The 18,572-nt window shown below is 41.0% G+C and overlaps 1 protein-coding gene across 6 annotated transcripts in view; it reads right to left on the bottom strand.

Moving 5' to 3' along the window:
- TACC2 (transforming acidic coiled-coil containing protein 2) overlaps positions 1 to 18,572 on the bottom strand; it is a 164,698-nt gene that overhangs the window by 99,594 nt on the left and 46,532 nt on the right. For 5 of the 6 annotated variants that reach the window (XM_056850218.1, XM_056850219.1, XM_056850221.1 and 2 more), the window contains exon 4: positions 11,836 to 11,961. The exons of the other annotated variant lie outside the window; for it this stretch is intronic. In XM_056850218.1, the coding sequence (XP_056706196.1) occupies positions 11,836 to 11,961 (126 nt within the window). The remainder of the gene's footprint in view (positions 1 to 11,835; positions 11,962 to 18,572) is intronic. 6 annotated transcript variants of the gene reach the window in all.

The raw sequence follows: 18,572 nt of genomic DNA, 5'->3' as shown, positions 1-18,572 counted from the left end.
GAGAGAACAAGAAGAGCATCCGAAAAACATGCAGAAATGCCTGAGAGGGCCTGAAATGATACAGATCAGACACTGTGGTTATAGACTGAAATTCTCTTTTTTTAGAGTGCCCTGACTTCCAAAACAGCACCAAAAAAGGAGATACTATTGGGGAAAACATTGTGGCACCCTACAAATTAACATATTTATTGGGACACAAGCTTTCACAGCAATATAGGTGATTTTATGGTACAGCACCTTCAAGGCCATATGGGACGGGAAAATTGATTTTATTTAAATATTTGTACTCCACTTTTTCCCCCAGTGGGAATAGAAAGCAGCTTACAACACTGTTCTCCCCTTCTCCATTTTAATCTCACAACTGTGAGCAGGCTTGCCATTTGCCTCCATGCAGCAGATAAACCCTTACCCTCAGATTTAATTCTTTGCCCTTGAGAAATGGAGATGTGGAGAAAAAATGGCTGGAAAATGGCTTCCGCAGTGTTGCCCTAGCATTTACCTCATGACTTAGGAGAAATTCCTATAGGGTCACCTGAAATTGACATCACATCATTCCCAAACTCCACCCTCTCAGATATTGCTAGGGTTGCCAGGTCCCTCTTCAAAACCGGTGGGGGTTTTTTGGGCTGGAACCTGAGGAGGATGGGGTTTGGGGAGGGGAGGGACTTCAATGCCATAGTGTCCAATTGCCATAGTGGCCATTTTCTCCAGGTGAACTGATCTCTATCAGCTGGAGATCAGTTGTAATAGCAGGAGATCTCCAGCTAGAAACTGGAGGTTGGCAACCCTAGATATTGCCCTCAAAATCTCCAAGCAGTGCTGGCAACCCTATCTGTGAGGAAGGATAGGGTGAGAGATACCAAATGGGCTGAAGTAACTCAGTGAGCTTCCATGGCAGAGAGGTGATTTGAACCTGCATCTCCCAGATCCTAATCAACCATTACACCACATGCAGTTCTTTCTTAATTTCAGTAATTAATACTATCAATAATTTACATATAGAATATATGCATACTTTTTGATTATCCTTCAGAAGTGTACATTAAAAGAATGCTTTCAGTAAAAGCAGATTTGTTACATCACCTTGCGAGGCATCTGAAGTAAATGCCAATGTGGAAAAATGATGCTGGAATGGAAAAAAATCACTAAGTTCTTGATTCCAGCTCACAGATCTTCCCTGCAAAATCAATTTTAGCTTTCCAGCCACCACATTTCTGTGCACACTCATTGTTAAAGCATTTTAATCAAAAATACATTCTGAAACATAAAATATGACCTCCAGAATTTACCCCAGAAAGAAAAAGTATATTTCTCCCCATTTTAACTTTCTAATCTTATATATGCCATGAGCTCAGTGTCATAGGCCTTACGCAGATTTCCCAGCTTCATCTACCAAGATGAAAATCACCATTGTCAAAGTTTTTGTGAGGGCAAATAAGATTTGGCTATAGAGCACCTCACATTTTTAGTTTTAAAGCAGTGTTTGTCATATGTTTGAACTTCTTTCTCCTCTCCCCATTCAAGCTTCCTTTATATACTAGGAAACCCAGCTATTTTCTTTAGTAAAAGAGACTGGTATGTACGGCCATATGGTGTAGGGGTTAAGAGCAGTGGACTCCAATCTGGAGAACCAGGTTTGATTCCCTGCTCCTCCACATGAAACCAGCCGGGTGACCTTGGGCTAGTCACAGTTCTCTTTGAGTCCGCCTCACTTCCCCTGCAAGGTGTCTGTTGTGGGGAGAGAAAGGGAAGGATATTGTAAGCAGGTTTGATTCCCTTAAAAAGGTAGAGAAAATCGGCATAAAAAAGCCAACTCTTCTTCTGAAACCAGGATTTAAAGTTGGTTTATTAGCCACAATTGGTTTTTTTATTATAGTTTTGCATAAGATACAAGACCAAACTATACCGGCTTCTTCCTGGCTTGTTCTCAGGCACCACCTTCATCACAGTATTGGCTAATACCAGCCAGATTTGCCCATTGAGATGACAAGTTATCAAAGCAGGAGCTCTCCTTTCTTTCCTTCTTTCCCTTCATCCAACAGACTATTCTGGCTCAAACCCTCTCAGTCACTGCTCAGCTTAAGAAGCAGCCAGACTGGCTGGCGGTGGTGATAATGGCATGCTTCAGACACAGTGACAGACCATGGTCTACCACAAAAGGGGAAGCCTTCAATTATCAAGCCATGCACAAGCGTAGAAAGGGAGGCATGCTCAAAGCAGATGATACCCTGGGCTTGTTCCTATACAAGCAAGCCATTGTATGTTATTACACATGCCTGATCAGGGGTCTGCAATGCCCACTTGCCTAAAGGCCTGGCATACATCCCCCCTCCTCGCCAAGTTACAAAGACATCTATAAAATATCAATGATATCTAATGATTACACATTGTTGCAGTTAAGTACCATTGGTAGGGTTGCCAGCTCCAGGTTAGGAAATACCTGGAGATTTTTAGGGCCGAGCCTGAGGAGGGCGAGATTTGGAAAGGGGACGGGCTTCAATGCCATAGCATCCAATTGCCAAAGCGGCCATTTTCTCCAGGGGAACTGATCTCTGTCGCCTGGAGATCAGTTGTAACAGCAGAAGATCTCCAGCCACTACCCGGAGGTTATGCAAAAACAATCCACACAAGGCTCAGTTCTATACATATATTCAAAAGGAGATAGTCAATACAAAACGTAGTGCAAGCAATATCTATAGGTGAGCGACAGTCAAACAAGAGAACATTATACAAAAATATCAAAAGACAAGTCAAAGAACAATATATACAACAAATCTATGTCTAATGTTTCTCTTTGAGTCTTAAAGACTTTCCAGTACAATTTCAGTCTTTGCCTGCATTTATATCCACAAATCAAGATACAAAAATAATAATAATTAAAAAAATAGTCCAGTTGAAAGAAAGGCCATGATTAAAACATGGAAAATAGAGGATAATTTGCATAATGTACCTGAAGGACTGCCTCCTCCCATACTATTCAGCCCACCAATTAAAATCTGCTTCTCAAGCCCCGCACTTTGTACCCCTGCATTCAGAGGTAGCAACTAAAGACAGGTCATTTGCTGTGGCGACACCTTGACTTTGGAATACCATGTCCCTTGAGGCCCACTGGATGCCTACTTTACTTACTTTTAGGTACAAGTTAAAATGCATCTTTTTACCAAGGCTTTTATGCTGCTTATGACTAATGGATTGTTTTTAATAGCTTGTTTTTTTAATAGCGTCAGTTTTTGTACTGTGTTTTTTAAAATTGTAAGCTACCTCGATAGGACTCTGAAGAGGTGGCACAGAAATATTCTAAATAAATAATGTGCAAGTTAGACCACTCAGCTGAGGAACTGGAATATGGCAACTCTAGCTATGTAATATTTTGAAACAATGTGTGTCCGTACATATATTTCAGAGACTTTTACTTTGGGATAGGAGATTCATATTAAGGAATACTCTTTGGTTCCTTTATGGAAACTACAGTAGTTGCTTCAAAATAATATGAAAAATATGAATTGTGAATGCATCACACAATTACCCACCATCACTCAAGGGTCTCCCACACCTTGGTTTGAGCCCAGTATTTCTCGATCTCTGAAGCTAAGTCTAAAAGTTCTACCCAAGAAACAATTTATATTGTTGTAGTACAAAATTATTTATCCTTTATATTTTAGTTACTTATTGACAAGGATGGTTGAGAAGTTCTGTTGAAATATTACTCCATGTTGGAGCAGATGGTTAAATACATCAGTGTAGAGGTTAAGAGCAACAGACTCAAATCTGGAGAACCAGATTTGATTCCCCACTTCTCCACATAAGCAACGGACTCTTATTTGGAGACCCAGGTTTGATTCCCCACTCTTCCACATGCAGCCTGCTGGGTAACCTTGGGCTAGTCACAGTTCTCTCAAAACTCTCTCAGCCCCACCTACCACACAAGGTGTCTGTTGTGGGGAGGGGAAGGGAAGGCAATTGTAAGCCACTTTGAGACTCCTTAAAGGTAGAGAAAATGCAGGGTATAAAAACAAACTCTTCTTCTTCTTAAAAGGATCTCTGTGGCCCAGATCACACACAGCTTCCTTACAGTGATGAACGGTATATTAATAGTGCCCTAGCAGTACACTGGGGGGTGGAGCAACATTGGCCCGAGGAACAACACATAGATATAATATCTTCACTGGACAGATGGAGAGACAACTCTGGGCTCCCATTACACTCTGCCATCTGGAAGACATTTAGCACAAAATGACCCCATCCTTATACAATACTTCCCTCCCACCCGCACTCCCATCATCTATCAGAACTGGAGGTCATCCCTTAAGGATAAACATAACACAACAGCAAAATGTTGGCTAGCAGCTTTACAAAAAGAGGCTCTGAAGTTCCATATCGCTAAATAGGGAAACTTGTTGAAAACTCTATTGTGACAATTGGGGAGTTATTAAAAAACACACAGGCAAACGTATTCTGGCACAACCATGGGGCAGAAATGCAAAAGACACATACAAATATGAAACAAGGATATTTTAAACAAAGCATCACAAAACAACTGTTGATAAATGCTGTATAAAAGCCGTGACAACAAGACAAGTCATGTGGTTGCATAAGATAAACAATCCACACGCATGACATGAAACGATGGTCTACAAATAAAACAGCTCCAGAAAAATATAACTTTTCTGAGTTCTGTTGACCATACAGCAACATGGCTTAGTAAAAAATAGTGCTCTGCAATTCTTCACTTTGTCCTCACAAATTAGCAGAGCCTACTTGTAATTTCCGCTATGATCTCTTCATTGAGGAAGCTTCACACAAAACAACTCTCCTACACAGGTTTCACTTCGGTAGAGGAAACAATGGGCACACTGCCACATATGATGAACACACACCTCTTTTCTTCCCTGCGCATAAAGTCACATGTGGCCCACCCAGTTGGAAAACCATCCTCTGTGAAGTTGCCTTTGAGCCCAGTCTTGGTTTGCATTTTTGAACGACAGACCCAGGCAAATAGCTCTCAGCTCATCAACCCTTCTGTTACCTTTACGGTCAAACTTGTCACTCTGGCAGATGTGTACTAGTGGGTAAGCAGAGCATTACGTAATTGCCTCCACTCACCATCTGCTGGGAGAGTGCTTTTAAATTTCCATCTAGAAATGCATGCAGTATTGCTCAGAGACCCATTCTGGCGAATTATAAATCAGGATAAGCAGGGAACTGACCCATCCCAAATCATCCCTCTCCATCCAGGTCTCTTCAGGACTTGCTTATTGCCGTAGATCACTGCTAATTTGCAGAACAGGCAATTTATCTGACCAAAGTTGCCTGCACTAAAATAAAACAAACCAACAAAACACCATCCATGAACCAGTGTCAATAATGATACAGTGTTAAAAATGTATTCATCTAAAGAGTGGCAAATTTAGCAATTTTGATTTACTGTGAGGTAAAGAGATCTACGGAAATGACTCAAGACACTGAAATTATCTTAAAAGAAAAAAATTAATTGCTCTCTGACTATCTTTGCCCCCTTCCTTTCTCAGCATAAAGGTGAAGTTTGAGTCTGCCTCCCCAAGTTAATACTTGGTTCCATTGCACAGATATAGAAATTAGCCAAGTCTTGATACTCTAGAGTACAGACAAGCTACAGTACATACAATGAAGAAAGTACATATGTTTCTCTGTGTGCTTGAAAGACACAAACTCATCCATGAGCAGATGGTATTAAAGCAAAGAGGCTCTTTGCTCCCGATTCAGCATACTACTATTCCCTTTACACACACACACACACACTCATAATATGCACACACTCCTTTATCACCTTCCCCTTATTCTTTACTTTCTTGCTTTCATATATAGAGAACCAGCTACTAAGTTAATCGCAACCTTTACAGGTATTCACTTCCCCAGATGTCCAAGTGTCTACAGAGGGGTGATATCCCCGAGTCTAAACATGTGTCTGAATGCTATGCTGTGCCTTTCAAACCAGACGAGGCATAGGGAGGATAGGGTTGCCAGGTACCTCTTTGCCACTGGCGGGAGGTTTTTGGGGTGGAGCCTGAGGAGGGCGGGGTTTGGGGAGGGGAGGGACTCCACTGCCATAGAGTCCAATTGCCAAAGCGGCCATTTTCTCCAGGGGAACTGACCTCTATTGGCTGGAGATCAGTTGTAATAGCAGGAGAGCTCCAGCTAGTACCTGGAGGTTCCACAAAAAAAGAAGGCTCAGTGCTGTAAGGATAATTGGAGCAACCCAAAACAGCACTATAACACTATAAAGCAAATAAGTGAAATTTATAAAGTGCAAAGTGAATAAATATATACAGCATATACAAAGGGAGTACAGATACAAAATTTACACTAACAATCCAATAAATATGACTTATCAAGAGGATGCCAAAGATCCTAATTCAACAGGTAAGTTCAAGTATTCAACCAATTAAGGTATCATTTGATATTAGAATTTTTTGAGTCTTTCAAATTCTTTTTAGGTTGCAGTTATTGGAACATAGCCACAGGAAAAAGATGTCAGACGTGTCGTCTAGATCGGGACCACGTTTCGCATATGGCTTCTTCGGTGACCTGTATCTGTGTATCACAAATGCATGTATTCAACTAATAAATCAACATTTATAATATACATTAAAACATTATTTAATAATAAAAAGACTATGCAAGCATAAATATTCTTACCAATAATAAATATATGTATAAGTGCCTTAGTAGGTGTTGTCTCATAGGGATCGCAAAGATTTGTATCCAGGTCTCCAAAAGGACGGAATAGTCAAGGAAAGATAAGGATGGAATTTAAAAGTAAAAGGATTTGGCTCTTAAATGATCACAGCTGTAGCAGACAGACTCAGAAAAAAAGGACTCTTAAAGTGATACTATCCTAAAAAACAGGAATAATCAAGTTCATTGTTTAGACCATTGGGAGACAATGTTCCCATAAGGAAAATAAGTTTGGTCTCCATTTGGTGCAGTGTTTTTTGGATATTTTGCGAGTCATAGGGTCGACCGCGGAATTGCCATAACACACAAAAGGAGAAATCCCTGTCTCCATGTCCTTTTTCTAAAAAATGAGCCGTGAGCGGGGCTTCAAAATTTCTGGAGCGAATTCTAGAGGAATGTTCAGAGATCCTGGTCCTCACGGGGCGAATGGTGCTGCCAATGTATTTTAAACCACATTTACATTCCTTGCAATAAACGACATTTTTTGAAGCACAATTAAAGAAATTTTTTAGAAAAAAACGGAAACCAGTGGTAGTAGATGTGAGCTCTTTGACTGTAAGGCATAAATTACACACTGAGCACGTACCGCAGCGATGATGTCCTATTGCTGGCGGCAAAAGTAAAGAAGTGGAAAAAGAAGGCTGGGGAGAAATGTCAGTATGAACCAGGAAGTCACGCATGGATCGTGGACGGCGTAATCCGCATAGAGGTGGATTTTTACAGCCAGGTAAAGTTTCTACTAGATGCCAATGTCTTTTGATTATGTTATTGATCAGATGAGCCTTGGAGCTATGTTGTAGGGACCAAGTAATGTTAGTAGAAGATGTAAGTGGTTTTGATCTTAAAAGTTCCTGTCTGTCTTTCAGATCTGCTCTGGTTTTGGCTAACTGTAAGACGTGGAGTGGATATCCTTTGGCTGACAATGCATTGTTTAAAGAAGCAGCTGTATAGTGATAGTCTGTTGAAAGAGTTGAATTCCGCTTTATTCTTAAAAAATGACTATAAGGAAGGTTATTAATTAAGTGTGGTGGATGAAAAGAAGAAAAATCAAGTCCTGCATGCTTAGTTAAGGGTTTGGTATAGGGTTTTACAGCCAGAGTTGACCCAGCAGTAACGAACACTTCCAAATCCAAACATGGAATGGAAGTCTTACTGAACGTACCAGTAAAAGTAAGGTGAGTATGAAGAGTATTAATCCATTCTAAAAACTGTTTGTAGGCAGTCACTGACTTGAAATTAAAGAACAAATCATCAACAAAACGTTTATAAATAAGAATGTCATCTGAAAAGGGATTATTTTGAAATATGAACTTTTTTTCGAAGTAAATCATAAAAATATTGGCTATTGAAGGGGCGTAAGCTGCGCCCATACTTACTCCATTGACTTGTAAATAAAATTGATCTTTATACCTAAAGTAATTATGTTCAAATAATATGTCCAAAAGTTGCAGCAAAAATTGGGTAGGCGGTGAGGGATCATTTCTAGAGTCTAAGAGATCTTGGATAATATTGCGCGCTTCATTGAGGGGTATATTCGTATACAAAGATACGACATCTAAAGTAGCAAAAATACTGTCAGATGGAATAAGTTTGTTTTCCAATTGAAAAATAAAATCTCGGGAATCTAGAAGAAAAGAAGAGGTGGAAGAAGCATAAGGTTTTAAGTAATAGTCTAGGAACTGGGCAATAGGTTCTAGAAGTGATCCTGAGCCGGAAATAATAGGACGACCAGGGGGAGGGCGAGTAGTTTTATGCACTTTGGGTAAAGTGTAAAATACAGGTGTTCTAGGAAATTTATTCTGTAGAAATTCAGCAGTTTGTGATGTGATATAGCCCGCTGCCAGACCTTCATAGACAGTTGTTCTAATAATTAATTCTATAGCTTTAACAGGGTTAGTAGAAATGGGACGATAGAAAGCAGGGTTGGAAAGCTGTCGCAAATTTTCATTGTCATAATCACTGAAATTTAAAATAACTATAGATCCGCCCTTATCTGCCTCCTTTATGATAATGGATTTATCTTTATTTAATTGATCAACAATCATTTCTTGGGCCGGAGTGAAATTTATTGAAGTAGGAATATGTCTCTTTTCCATCATAGACACATCCCGAAGGACTAAATGTTGAAAGGTCTGAATGAGATGATTGGGATTAGCAGGAATAAATGTGGAAGGACATTTGAAAGGTTGCCTCGCAACTGATGAACCCTGAAAAAAATCCTTTAGCTTTAATTGTCGGAATAATTTAAACAGGTCTACTCGGGTGTAAAAAGATGAATACTTTGGAGTAGGTGCAAGGCCAAGCCCCAAATTCAATACTTCTAATTCAGCTTTAGAAAGAGGTCTATCAGATAAATTTAGGACTAAGTTCTCTTGTTTTGATTCCTCCCGCCTCGTGGGCGGGAGCCCGGAGGTCTATAGTTCTTTGGTCTTCCTCCAGTTCGCAAAAAATAAGGTTTTCTATTGTAAGAAGTATTTGAAAAGGATGAACCTGCACTAGAGGAGCTATATGAGTACCTGGAGGTTGGCAACCCTAAGGGAGATGCATGTGGGCTGTCGCCTGGGAGGGCCCAGTGGGTGCAGCAGTGTTTTGCCCCACCTAAGATTTTTTTTAAAAAACTTTCAATTTCAATTTCCCTTTAAAGACTGGGAATTTGTTTTCAGGCAAATTTCTAGTTCAAAGGAACTGACTCCTCTCTGGCTGTCCCTGCTTCCCCTTTCCCTGCAAACTGGTTGAGGAGATGTTGTATCATCACTAGGTGAGGAAGATTTCCTACAGCCCAGGTGACCTTCCTGACTAAATGAGGCTGCAACACTTCCAGGTGAGGCCAGACCCTATCTTGTCTTGATCTCTTAGATTCCTTTTTAAAAAGTTGAAAGCAGTTGTGTGTCCCCCAGGGTTGCCAACCTCCAGGTACTAGCTGGATCTCCCCTATTATAACTGATCTCCAGCCAATAGAGATCAGTTCACCTGGAGAAAAATGGCTGCATTGCCAATTGGACCCTATGGCATTGAAGTCCCTCCTCTCTCCAAACCCCGCCTTCCTCAGGCTCCACCCCAAAAACCTCCCACCGGTAATGAAGAGGGACCTGGCAACCCTACTAGGAACTGCTAAGATGGATACAATAACTAGGTCCCTAAGCAATTTGTGTTGTGTCTCCTATGGAAAAAAGCACTGGGAAAGTGTGGGCACCGAAGAGAGAGGAATACCAAACAACATCAATGACATTGTCGAAGGCTTTCACGGTCAGAGTTCATTGGTTCTTGTAGGTTATCCGGGCTGTGTAACCGTGGTCTTGGAATTTTCTTTCCTGACGTTTCGCCAGCAACTGTGGCAGGCATCTTCAGAGTAGTAACACTGAAGGACAGTGTCTCTCAGTGTCAAGGGTGTAGGAAGAGTAATATATAGTCAGAAAGGGGTTGGGTTTGAGCTGAGTATTGTCCTGCAAAAGTAATGTGCTAATCATTGTCCTGTAAGTATCAAGATAATGTGCTAATGATGGTATGGTATGTTAATATGGAACCATTGTATCCTGAAGTGATCTGTTAATGTGTGTAATCCAAAACTAATCTGCATGGCTATTGTTGAATGTTGTCTTTGTTAGTCTGGAGGTTTTTTAGAACTGGAAGACAAGCCTTATTCATTCTTAAACTCTCCTCTTTTCTGTTAAAGTTGTGCTGATGTTTATGAATTTCAATGGCTTCTCTGTGCAATCTGACAAAATAGTTGGTAGAATTGTCCAGTCTTTCAGTGTCTTGGAATAAAACCCTGTGTCCTGTTTGTGTCAGTCCATGTTCAGCCACTGCTGATTTCTCAGGTTGGCCAAGTCTGCAGTATCTTTCATGTTCTTTTATCCTTGTTTGTATGCTGCGTTTTGTGGTCCCGATGTAAACTTCTCCACAGGTGCAAGGTATACGATATACTCCTGCAGAGGTGAGGGGGTCTCTTTTGTCTTTTGCTGATCGTAGCATTTGTTGTATTTTCTCCAGACTAACAAAGACAACATTCAACAATAGCCATGCAGATTAGCTTTGGATTACACACATTAACAGATCACTTCAGGATACAATGGTTCCATATTAACATACCATATCCTCATTAGCACATTATCTTGATACTTACAGGACAATGATTAGCACATTACTTTTGCAGGACAATACTCAGCTCAAATCCAACCCCTTTCTGACTATATATTACTCTTCCTACACCCTTCGACACTGAGAGACACTGTCCTTCAGTGTTACTACTCTGAAGATGCCTGCCACAGTTGCTGGCGAAACGTCAGGAAAGAAAATTCCAAGACCACGGTTACACAGCCCGGATAACCTACAAGAACCAACATCAACGACCTTTGTGTGTTTAAATTGCAGATTATAGCCTTTTAATCTCTCATTTCTTAAGTATATTACTACAGGAAAAAAAGAATGCCATAGTGCAAGAGTTAGTATTTTCCAAAGACCTCCAAAATTAGTAAACGCTACATAAACTTCACAAAGGAATAAACATCCTCCCCCCAAATACACAGATATACTATACCCTCTGTACAATACACACTTTAGATAACATGGATTCTTCTTGATCTCTTATCAGTACTTTGAATTGAGCCAAATGCAGGATCAGAAATTGAGAAAAGAACCAGAACAACCTACCTTTGGCTAGTTTTTTTTTTTTTAATGAAACTTGATCTCACAGGCCAACCACTTGGCAAGTCCACTGTAAAAAATATTTCACCAAACCAAAGGGTAATCAACTCTTATTACTAATACAGAGACAAATAATTGGATTCCTGCTTTTTAAAAGGTCAGCCACAAAAGATGTACACAACACTGAACCAATGTACTTCCATTCTGCCTTGCAGAATGGCACTTTTCCTAGTCTATGGTAAAATTCTGCTGTGCTCAAGGGTGATTTGCCATACAAGTGCAGTCTACATTCTTCAGATTTCATGGCTGCTTTATGGCTGGATGCCAACAAGCAAAGGCACCATATTAGTACTTAAGTTACCAGCCTTATTTCCAAACCATTCCCAAAACGTAACCACTCATTACCCCCTGGTTGGTTTCAATGCTGCGAGATTACTGTTTGCTCACACAAGAAACACAACTAATTTCTTGCTCTACCTTGATTCAGTCAGCTCAACAGAATACAGAGCAGAAACATGTCCATCAGAGACAGTAGTAGCTAGTGGCTCCTTAGAATGATCCACAGCAGGCACCGATTTTATGACATCAGCAGGGACGGAAGAACTTGGGAAAAGAAGATAATGGAAAATTATTAGGATGCCCTTTTGAAATGACAGTTCTTTATAAGCATCTATTAAAACCTAGAAACTATATTTTGGGGCAATTAGTGGGGGGGGGGATTCTAAATAGCTACTAGAACTGGCCTAACTCCTCCTCCACTGGTTCCTCTCACCAGTTTACTGTATCCCTCACAACCTATCAGTCCTTCCCACAGGACTCTCTGGATAGTTCTTGAGTCATGGGGTGAAAACGCATGGTCGCTTTAGCCTCCTTTATTCCCTGTTTCAGCCAGGATTCAGCCAGGATCCAACGCATGTGTTTTCGGCGAACTGCCTTGGATCCTGGCTGAATCCTGGCTGAGACTATGCGTTTTCACCCATATACACCTAGAGGCTGATTTAGCATCCCAATGTCTATCTGCATTACAGTCTTTCACAGCTCACCATAGCTCAAGAAAGGTCTTCCACAAGACCGTTTCTAATCAAGGGGATACTCGTCATGCATTTCCATGGTTTCCAACTGTGACTGAAAGCTAGCCCTGGCTACTATAAACAAGTTCCTGTGCCAGTCTAAACACTATAACATGGTTAATGCTGACAAAGAAAAGGAAGCAAGAATTTCAGTGAGCAAGGGGAAGATTAAGTGTGTCTCTTAAACATAGTTAGGGAATCAGCAATTACATCTGCCCAGAGCTACTCCACCGAAGAGTCTTATGGTTCCATCTCTCAAGTTGCTGAGAACAGCTACAGATAGGGTTGCCAGCTCTGGGTAGGAAAATTCCTGGATATTTTCTCCGCAGGAACTGATTTCTGTCATCTGTAGACCAGTTGTAATTCTCCGAGATCTCCAGGCACCACCTGGTGGTTGGCAACCCTACAGATTGGTTACAGACATTTGCCTGCTGAGGCTCCGACACTATGAAATGGACTTCCCCTGGAGGCCAGGAGGATTCTTGGCCTTTCTGCCTTTCTGTACTTTTGCAGAGGGTTCTGTGATTAATTTGCAGCTAAGGAATTCAATTAATTGCAAGATTCACCACGATAAAGCTTATAATGAAATCTGGAGATTAAACAGATAAATAGAAACAGTAACAGACAGATAAACTAGACATTTATCTACTTGCTCTGGCAGTCTTCTATAAAATTTCAGCTCCTTAGAGACCTTTGCCTTCAAATAATCCATTTTACAAGTCATCTAAGCATTGATATTGTGAATATTGACACAGGGAATATTGTGACATAGGGAAGGGCAAAAAATCTCAGTACATTTCAAGTCTGAAAATTCACAGAATGTTTGACTTAAGCCTAATGGGTATGAAAATTTTTGATTGGATTGACTCAGAACTGTTAGAACCATCTTAGGCACCTTCCACATGGCAAGGATTCTCTGCATTGCTGTAATCACCTTTAATCATGCAGAGGTATGCATTTTGGCAATGGAGCTTCCACATGTAGGAGCTCTCTGTGAACTTTTCTCTTTTCCCTGACTTCCACACATGCTCTGCAGCAAGTATGCACTGGCTCTCAGCGGCACAGTTGTCACAGCTGCCATGGACACTTGACAACCTTTTTTTTGGGGGGGGGGAAGCTGCTTGTGCCTTTTCCCTTATACCACCACAATGAAAAGTGCAAGAAATGTCATTTTAAAAAGTAAGAACTGGGAATGCAGAGGACTTAAAATCTGAAATAGAAATAGATAAGTATCCATAGATCATTATTGCTATATAAGAATTACTGGCTAAAAAGAAAAATAAGTCCACAAAAAGCCCTGTAGTGGCACAGCAGGGGGGAAATGTTGGGAAAATGGCACCCATAAGGGGGTGACTGTAGGAAAATAGTGCTGATGGGGGCAGGATCTTTATAACAGGAAAACATACTCAAAGCCTTCTCAATAATGTGATGACGAGCTTGGTCTACATTTTTAAATAGTATTAGTTGGTTTGGGAAATAGCACATTGGGGATGGGAAAAAATTGAAAAGATGACAATTAGAGCAGGGCATTTTATTTATTTATTTATTTACTTTTAAAAGTGATGCAAGTTCAGAAGCCAGAGAAAAACGTCCATACTGAGGCAACCATAATTACAAAATATTCAGGATGTTGCTCTTGGAACACTTTCACACAGTGTGAAAATCACAGTGCAAACTGATATTTCCAGAAAAGATAATTTCTAACTGAACTCTTTCAGATTATGCACAAGAGAATTTTTTAGCATTTGCTAGATGAATTCTTAAGGAACATTTGTAGGGGAAAATATTGCTTCCAAATTACACTCAAGGGTGTGTGCCTGACTAAAACATTTTTCCTAATTATTTCACAGTGTAACTACCAGCTGTTCCATAACAGCTGCAAGTACCACACTGGCAATATATTCAAGAGGCCAGTGGTCTCAGTGTCTGCACTTGAATCAACAGTGGGGTAATGCTAAATTATTCTCTTCCCACATGCTACGTTTTGCAGGTATCTGGGTCAAGCTCGTATAGGTTGCTCTAGTATAAACAAACGGTGTAATTTCAGCATTTTGGAATGATCACTAAATATACACATACACAAAAAGCCTTATATTCTGAGGCGGTATTTGAAAAATATGTCCAAAATCCCGAATGAGACGTAAGCAAAACCACTCTGTCATGTTCCTGATACTCTTCTAAACATGCCACAGTAACTGCAGCAAATGATCAAGCATTTGATTGAGTTAAAGCCGCCAGTAAACACAAGGAATCTCATCTGGACACCTCTTGCTTTTGGAACATTAGTATTTCAGCACTCTCAAAGCTCAAAATCCAAATGTTCAGATGTTTTACAGTGCATTGCTTATCATAATAATAAAAGGTAAAGGTAGTTGCCTGTGCAAGCACTGGGTACTCATTCTACTGACCACAGAAGGATGGAAGGCTGAGTCAACCTTGAGCTGGCTACCTGAAACCGACTTCCGTCGGGATTGAACTCAGGTCATGAGCAGAACTTTTGACTGCAGTACTGCAGCTTACCACTCTGCACCTTGGTGCTCCTAAGCACCATGACACCCTTCTAACAGCATCCACGGCAATGGACTTTTTAGAAGGGTGTAACTGTGCCTAGGATTGGACCATTCTGTACCATTCTAATAACAAGGACCAGTACAGAAGGCAAGTGAATGCTGAGCTTTGACACACCTGTTTTTTCTAGGGGACGCATACCACCATGCTCAGCTTTCAACAATTCATTCCCTGTATCCTTAGTTGAACACACTATTGCTGAACCAGGAGTACATTTCATTAAGCACTTGCTTACAAGAGGTGTCTGGTGATCTCCCATTCAGGTTGCTGATCTGCTTCATAAACACACAATGATGGCCTATTAGATACACCACATGGGGTTATTTGTTTGCCATTTTGGGATCTTCATGTAAACTGTTTCAAAGGTTGATTGTCACAAGCAATGTATTACATTGGGTCACTTCCAAAAAGCAATTACAAAAATAGCTGTAAAACATAACTATGTGCCACCTGTCAGATGGTATTTCCTCAAAAGCATGTGGGTGGATGCTAAGCAGAGAGTGAGCTGACACCAAACCGATGGTGGAAACTGGCTTCAAGACTGCTGTTTGTTCTGATACCTAATTATAACCTTTTCATTGATCAATCCCAGTAGCCACTCCACATATTTGTTGACATAAGAACCACTGCATGTTCTGTACATATCTACTAATCAGACTGCAACAGCGGTTAGAACAAAAAAAACCTAAACGTTTTCACCATCATGCCTGTTGAGAACATTTTGCAAGTACAAAGTTTGCCCGCATGTGCAAATGGCCGGATGGAAAAACAATTAACGTATAGCTGACCATGGTCTTAGTGTATTGTTTCTGAGGAAGGGAGCCTCCATGGGTGGCTTGTTCATACACTGTAAAAAGCGTCCATATGGCATGCGCTGAGTGCTGGCAGGGGTTAAGGGCTCAGAGATCTTCAAAAACATTTAATCAAAATGAGGGTTCTCAGATTGCTAAAGCAGCAGAACCATTGCTTTAAGCTATATTCTTGGACCACAGGATGATATTAAGGCCCAAGAAAAATAGGCAATGGTTTGCATTAACCAATTACGCACCCAACAACATGTTCCAAAATCATCTAAAATGCAGAGGAACTTCATTTCAGATGAAGAATTCCTCCGCAGACAAATCTGTAAGGGTATTCTGAAAGCAGCAAGTCTAATCACTGCTTTAGACAAACATTACAATACTCAAAATTCCTGATTGGCAACAGTACAAAAAAAACAAAAAAAAACAGCACATGGCCCATGACCTTTCTATGACAAAATTGTGGGTAACTCAACCTATAGAAAAAATTTCATTCTCTTTTTTGGATAAATTTCCTTTTGAGATAATCCTGTTTATCGCATTATTTATAGGAATTCAGGTGAAGGATACTGAGTTGGTGCCACAGACATATTTTCACTTTAAAAAAAAAAGCCTGACACTGTATTTTTGAAATGCTTGTATCTAATAAAACTGCTTCCCAGTTTTATTAGCTAAAGGAAAACCAGTTCCCTCTCTTGTTCACTTGCGTCTTGACATTTTATATGCAACTTTTCCAAATGTGCCTGCTACCATTCCAAAGAAAAAAAATGTTATATTTGCATACACCCTGAAGAATCTAATTGAAGGATTACAAAACACCAGCATTTGAAGTCAATGCAAAAGAAAACCACAGCAGCCTCCAGAATTATTGTTATTTTGAAAGGGAAAAAAATTTACCCCTCTGTGGTTTTAACAAATTGTACAGGTGAAGCCTTCTACACCACATATCTCTATGCCAGAAAAGTTTTATCTGGTATATTTGTGTATACCACCCTGCTTTTCTATACACTGGAGATGGTGAAAAGGAGGAGGAGGGGTGGCAATTCAACCCAGCAAGGGATTTGGAACAGTTGCAATTCTTACCAAAAAGGAAGGAGTGGCATCAAAAGTGGTTACCACCCAAAGATAGAACGATTCAGGCAGAGGGTCCTGCTCCCTGTCTCTAAGTCCATGTAGTTTGCTCTTCAAGGATACAAAAATGGATGACTTGCCTAGGGCAGGGGTCTGCAAACTGTGGCTCCTGAGCCGCATGCGGCTCTTTGGCTTGTTGAGTGTGGCTCTTCGAACTTGGTTCGGAGCCCCTGCTCTCGCGCCCGCTCGCGCCGGCAGCCGGGCTGTGGAGCCGGCGCGCCTGAGAGCGCGAGTGCAAGAGAGCAGGCAAGCGGACGCGCTGTCTCTCCCCCCCGCTGCCGTGGAGAATGGCCAGGTCCCCCTTTCCCTTGCCCTCAATGGTTGGGAGGCTAAAGCCTCCCCTCCCCTCTAGCCGCGCGATTGCTGGGCGGGCAGCTCAGCGGTTCCTGCCCCCCCACCCGCCTATCAGCTGTTGGGCAGGGCGGGCTTCCTTTGGTAGACCTGGCCTCCGGCTGAGTCCCATTGGGAGGCCATGCCTACCCACTGGCTTTCTTGGCGGTAGACCTGGACTCCGAGGAGGGGAAAAAGTCCCCCTTCAGAGGCCAGGTCTACCCATTGGCTTTCTTGGCAGTAGACCTGGCCTCCCAATGGGACTCAGCCGGAGGCCAGGTCTACCAATAGGCTTTTATGGCGGTAGACCAGGCCTCAAGACGAGGACCAGACGGGGAGGGGGAAATGGTAGGGACTTACAATTTAATTTTTATCAATAAATAAGATCACTATTAAGTATGATATCAAGTTTTATTCAGTGTACCTACAGTTTAATTAAGACTTAAAACTTTAATTAAAGTTTATTACATTAATAAACAGTGTACCTACCTATATAGTTTAAGTTTAAGAAATTTGGCTCTCAAAAGAAATCTCAATCGTTGTACTGTTGATATTTTGCTCTTTTGACTAATGAGTCTGCCGACCCCTGGGTATGCTTTTACTTCACAAATCATATTCAGTTTCCAACATGATACTGACATTTCCAACAACTTTGACTCTAAGAAGAGACTAACGGCGAAAACGCATGGTCGCTTTATCCTCCTTTAATCCCTGTTTCAGCCAGGATCGAACACATGCGTTTCGCCGAATGTGCGTTCGATCCTGGCTAAAGCAGGGATTAAAGGAGGATAAAGCAACCATGCGTTTTCGCCCAAAGTGTTCCCAAAGAGAACCTGATTATGAAAGATAAGCTTTAGGGAATACAAACCTCTCTACCACATAACCACAACACATTCTGATGGGATTGAGGTAGCGATAGAACTATGAGACTGTGATTACATCTGCAGATGAAAATACAGTTTTACAGCAACCTTATGAAATATTGGCAAGATAGAAAGATTTTGCCAGGTGAGGAGATTAGTCAGAAATGCATGCCTCAGGGCCCTGAACTCCACCTTGTGTGCCTATGCCATGTACACACCTTAAATTGCTAGGAATTTGTCCATCCTGTCACAAGTTCTTACACTGAAAAAAAGAGGTCTATGTCATCAAGGTGTATCTCTAAATGGAAATGATATGTTGGATTGCATATATGTACTGCAACCAGTCTATTTCTGCTTCAATTGAGTAAAGATCAGTGGCTTCAATTATGTTTGCAGAGAACAGCTTTAAACTGCAATTAATTACGAGAAACCCAACAGAAACCAGCAAGGAT

The sequence above is a fragment of the Euleptes europaea genome, chromosome 5, assembly GCF_029931775.1.
Source record: "Euleptes europaea isolate rEulEur1 chromosome 5, rEulEur1.hap1, whole genome shotgun sequence".
In the NCBI taxonomy this organism is placed as follows: Eukaryota; Metazoa; Chordata; class Lepidosauria; order Squamata; family Sphaerodactylidae; genus Euleptes; species Euleptes europaea.
The sequence above is the reverse complement of the archived record's forward strand: the minus strand, read 5'-3'. Positions and strand labels throughout refer to the sequence as shown.